The sequence below is a fragment of the Anopheles coustani genome, chromosome 2 (assembly GCF_943734705.1).
Source record: "Anopheles coustani chromosome 2, idAnoCousDA_361_x.2, whole genome shotgun sequence".
In the NCBI taxonomy this organism is placed as follows: Eukaryota; Metazoa; Arthropoda; class Insecta; order Diptera; family Culicidae; genus Anopheles; species Anopheles coustani.
Window position 1 is genome coordinate 49,274,027 of NC_071289.1, and position 5,536 is coordinate 49,279,562.

At 49.4% G+C, this 5,536-nt stretch overlaps 1 protein-coding gene across 1 annotated transcript; it reads right to left on the reverse strand.

Annotated features, from left to right (window-relative positions):
• Nucleotides 1-2,748: 2,748 nt before the first annotated feature.
• Nucleotides 2,749-4,020, reverse strand: LOC131264531 (uncharacterized). The gene has a single exon (XM_058266823.1). It carries the CDS (start codon nt 4,018-4,020, stop codon nt 2,749-2,751), a length of 1,272 nt encoding a protein of 423 aa, XP_058122806.1.
• Nucleotides 4,021-5,536: the final 1,516 nt, after the last annotated feature.

Consider the following 5,536-nt stretch of genomic DNA (forward strand, 5'->3'; position numbering starts at 1 on the left):
CAGACACACCGTCCTATGCCGCTCATTTTCTGTCTCTCTCTTTCTTTTACCAATCTCTCTCTCATTCTCTCTCGCTCTCTAAATTTTGCTCTCTTTACCTTTTTCTCTCTCTCATCTTCGTTCTCTTTCAATCTTTCTTATCTCCACTCTCTTCCTCTCTCTCTCTCTCTCTCTCTCTCTCTCTCTCTCTTTCTCTCTCTCTATCTTTCTCTCTTTCGCTCTATCTGTATCTCTCTCCCGCTTTTCATCCCGCTCTTTCTTTGTTTCCCACTCTTTGTCCCTTACCACCTCCCACCTCCCATCTCCCATCTCCCATCTCCCATCTCCCATCTCCCATCTCCCATCTCCCATCTCCCATATCTCTCTCTCTCTCTCTCTCTATCTCTCTCTCTCTCTCTCTCTCTCTCTCTCTCTCTCTCTCTCTATCTATCTATCTCTCTCTTTCTCGTTTCCTATTTCTACCTCGTTCCTTTCTCTATTTCTTTCTCTCACTCTTACACACACTAACAGCACAAAATTCCAACAATTACGCACAGCAAGGTCGGTTTTGCTTAGCGGGCCCATTTTTCTGATTTTGAATTAGTAGCGACATTGAATCAGGCATCGATCGCATAAGGGTTACTTTTCGCGCGCGTGTTTGTTGGGCCATGGTCGACCCTCGGAAGGAAAATTATTATATAGGACTAGCTCGAAGCCCCGGCGAAGCTCGGGGAGGAAAAATGTGACATTCAGATTGCCTACAGACATATTAAAAGCTGTGATATCACGCGGAAATTTTCTTTCATCAATAGTCTAGGGGGCAAAGTTCATGAGTGTTGTTCCGGAGGATCGGAGTTCGAATCTAGGCTAGGAAAAACTTTTTTCTTGACGGTTTTAAAAAATTTTTTTCATGTTTGTTTTAGATATTTAATGTCCTTTTTCAAATCTGATCATATTTTGTTACATAGATTTCAAATTATCATAACCATCAAGGTCAACAAGGGTACGGTCTACTCCGGAACTTGTTAGAAAAGGAGGATAGTGAGAAGAGGAAACGGATCCAAAAATTCTGGGTTTGTCCAACGGTACCGGAGAACGCAAGTGTAGTGTCCACAGATCGCTACCCGCCAGGGACTTTCTGTGGATTACACTGCTAGGTATGTTGGGGACAGAGCCTAACAAAAACACCAGTTGTTTCTCAAGTTGCATATATTTGGTTTTCTGAACGCCTTTAGTTACGTCACAAATGTTGTGATAGCGATGTCTAAGACCGGTGAGACTGTTATCAATTAACCGTTATTTTTGAACATCAGGTTATCAATAAACCGGTACCTGTAGGGTTTCGTTAAATTCAAAAATTCCTAACTGTTCAGAACCTTGTAGAGTTCTGTGGCTGTAGTCTACCTTTAGGCGTCGCAATATCGTACATTCTGCCACCTCAAAATTGAATAATTTTAATTTTTTGCCTTTGGTAATACACAAAGCTTTACCAATGGTCTAGTAACTGTAGTTCCCTTACTTGTACGCAATGTAAAGACACGCGCTTTGCCATCCTTTCCAGGATGCTCCTCGGTTACACGTGCTAATGGCCAAAACGCCGAAGGCACATTATCTTCCTTGATTATAACTAACGTTCCTGGCGTTACTGTGGTTGTACCATCCTTTGTCCATTTAGAACGCGCCTGCAGTTGTTGTAAATACTCCTTCTGCCAACGGTTCCAAAAGTGCTGGCGAAGTTGTTGAACATGACGCCAGTGGTTCAACCGGTTTTCGGCTTCATACAGCAAGCAGTGGTCCGGAACAAGCTGTAGGTTCGTTCCAACCAGGAAATGTCCAGGAGTGAGGGCTGTCATATCGTGTGGGTCATCTGACATCGATGTTATAGGTCGGGAGTTGACACAGCATTCTATCTCGTCCAGCAGCGTAGACATGTCCTCATACGAAAGTGATGTCGTTCCTAAAACGCGCACTAGGTGGTACTTCATGGTTTTGACGGCGGCTTCCCACAGTCCACCGAAGTGAGGAGCTCTTGGTGGGATGAACTTCCATGAAATTTTGCGTTCTAGTGTCCAAGCTTGAATGCTCTGCTGGTGCTCAGTTGTACGCAACAGCTTGTACAACTCGTTCAGCTTGTTTGCTGCTCCCTTGAAGTTCGTCGCGTTGTCCGAGTGTAACACCAATGGCAAACCACGACGAGACACAAACCGTCGTAATGCTGCTATAAATGCTTCCGTTGTCAGGTTTGACACCAGCTCGATGTGTACGGCACGGGTGGTGAAGCATACAAATATGGCGACGTATGCCTTCACGGGCGCCGCCCGTCGGTGGCCACCTTTCAGGAACACTGGACCACAGTAGTCAACACCGGTGATCGAAAAAGGAGGGGCCGGTGTTACTCGGACACCCGGCAGGTCAGCCATTATAGTTGCTGACGACGATGGTCGGGCGCGGAAGCAGTTGTGGCACTGTTTAAATACCTTCCGGGCGAGATTTCGGCCACTTGTAATCCAGAAGCGTTGTCTGCACGTGTTTAGCATCAGAGTCGGTCCCGCGTGAAGTAACCGTTTATGAAAATGTTCCATCAGCAGACGAGCGAATGGATGGCTGGCCGGAACAACTAGTGGATGCTTAACATCCTCCGCTAGCGGTGAATTGGACAAACGTCGGTCCAACTCGGATGATTCCGTCAGCTCCCAGTTGCGGATGCAACCATCTAAGCGGGGACGACGCAGGAACGGGTTTCTTCTGCTGCAAGGCCTTGATTTCTTGCTACAGGTGGTCTCGTTGAGCCAAGCGGCACAGCACTTCTTCTGCATCCGTCAAGTCCTTCGTCGTCAGGCCAGGGTTCTCGTACGACCGGCGTTTGGTGCATCGGTTCCAATACTGAACCCAGTACGCCGTCAACCGTCTCAGCTTCGAGTACGATGAGAAAAGTGTAAAGATGCGATGAGCTGGCAGCTCAATGGCAGCGCATGCCACAACTGCTACCCGCTGCTCTGCTTGCACTGAAGGATCTGGTGTCGCAAGCAGTGGTGGAGGCCATTGATCTTCTGGCAGGCTCATCCAGGAAGGACCCTGCCACCATAGGGTACTGGAGAGGAGATCTTTACCCAAACATCCTCTGGAAGCAAGGTCAGCCGGGTTGTCGACTCCTGCGATGTGACGCCACGTGCAACCTTCCGTTAATTGGTGCACCTGCGATACCCGGTTGGCAACATATGGCTTCCAGGAGTTTGGTGATGCTCGCAGCCAATGTACCACAGTCATGGAGTCTGTCCAGAAGACTGCCAGAGATCCTGGGTTTACCGCAGTCCTTACTCGGTCGAATAGCAAGCTGGCCAACTGTGCTGCGCCCAGTTCAAGCCGAGCGATAGAGTGCTTGCTATTGAGGGGCGTCACTTTGGTTTTTGAGGCGAAGAGCTTCATTGTGCCATGGCCCTGGGCATCGCAACTACGGATGTAGCAGCATGCTCCATATCCTTTCTCCGAAGCATCGCAGAAGACGTGGTATTGGATGGTGGTCACTGAAGATCTAATGGCGACTCGCGGAATGCTGATGTTGTGAAGGTAATGCATTTGCTCAAGAAAGTTGAGCCATTCTGTTCGTAGCTGCAGCGGAAGTTCAGCATCCCATCCCCAGGGTTGTTGGTTGACGTGTTTCAGATTCCATACACGTTGAAGAAGTTGCTTGGCAACCGCCTTCACTGGGTCAACAAACCCTACCGGATCGTAAATCTTCCCAATGGTGGACAATACCTTGCGTTTGGTTGCATCTTCGTTGACATCCGGGGCTTGCACTTTGAAGCGCAGAGTGTCCGCTGACGTATCCCATATGATTCCAAGTGTTGCCAACGATCCGTCGTCATCGTCGTTGGGATATGGGCTGGATGCTCGGCTTTGTTGGTCCACATGATGCAACACCGCTTCCTCGTTTGATGCCCATTTCCGCAGCTCAAATCCAACTTTTGGCAAACAGTTGTTCGATTTGCTGTTGCAAGGTTTGAGCAGCCTCGGGTGAATCAGCTCCAGACACAAAGTCATCCACGTAAAAGTAAGCGACCCGAGCTGCTGCTATTGGAAAGTCCCTTCCACGATCTAATACTGTTTGTTGCAGAGATCTCACCGCAAGGAATGGTGCAGATGCGGTTCCATAAGTTACAGTATTCAGCTCATATTCTTCGATGGGATCATGGGGCGAAGCTCACCACAGAATCCGCTGTAGGGCGCGATCGCTGGGATGTACCCATACTTGCCGGTACATTTTTGCCACATCTCCTGTCAGGGCAATTTGATGAGTTCTGAATCGCATCAGGATCGATGTAGCATCTTGTTGAATTGTTGGTCCGATCATCAGCGTATCATTCAACGACACGGTTTCCCGACTATCAACTGCTGCAGTCACCTTTGTCATGTGGCCTAAGCGGAGGTATTCGGCCATGAACTCCACGTACACCTTTTTTGTTTCCGGTTCTCGCTGCAAACGTCTCTCGATGGCCAAAAACCGATGGAGGGCGATCGTCCGCGAGTCACCTAGTTTCCCGATCATGTCAGACTTTCTCGGAAGTCGGACGACATATCGGCCGGCTTGGTCTCTGCTTGTAGTGGCCGCGTAGTGGTCCTCACAGGCTCTCTCCTCGATACTCCAGCTAGGGAAACTGCCTACGTCTTCTATTGCGAAGAATTTCCTCATCATCGTAGTCAGCTCGTTGGTGTGTATGGCGACTGAACACACCACTGGCAGCAACTGCTCTGCTATCTGGGCTGTGCCACTTACAACCCACCCAAATGCTGTTTCTTGGAGTGACGGCATACCTTCTCCAAGTGAGATGCGTCCGGTTTTTAAAAGCTCGTAGAAGCACGCCTCACCCAGGATGATATCGATTCCACCAGGCTTGTGGAATGTTGGGTCAGCCAAGACGCAGGTTGCTGGAATCGTCCACTGGCTGTAGTTTATACGATGGGCCGGCACATCTGCTGACAGCTTTGGCAGTACCAGCATCTCCAGCGACGTCGAAAACGATGAACAGCGCGACTGGATGGTGGCTCGTACTGATGACTTTACGTTCGTCGCTTGGCTGCCACCAATCCCCGACAGCGGAATGCTCACCGACTTCCGAGGTAGGTTTAAGAATTGCGCCAACCTTCCCGTAATGAAGGTTGTGCTCCACTGTCCAAGAGAGCCTTTGCAGCATGGTTCTTCCCTGCGCTGTCAGTGATGTACAACATGACGGTTGACAGCAACACTGTCGATGGTATCGCCGTGTGAAGCGATATTGTAGCTGTACGGTGTTCTGCTGCAGATGTTGGCTGTTCGTGACGGATCTCGCTGGCGGCACTAGTCCCTTCGTCGTGGAGCAAGGAGTGATGTTTCTGCTGGCACCGACGACACGTCCACTTCGATGGGCACCTTTTGTTGAGATGACCAGCTCCGAAACAGTTGAAACAACGTTTCCAACTTCGGAGCTTGTCCCGTTTGTCTGGTAGCGATAGTGCTATGAAATCCGCGCACTTGCTGAGCATACGGTGACCCAGGAACAGCACACACGTTGCGGTCGGT

Bases quoted from the DNA above. Each gene is read 5' to 3' on its own strand.
- LOC131264531 (XM_058266823.1), bottom strand. From the start codon at position 4,020: ATGACTTTGTGTCTGGAGCTGATTCACCCGAGGCTGCTCAAACCTTGC.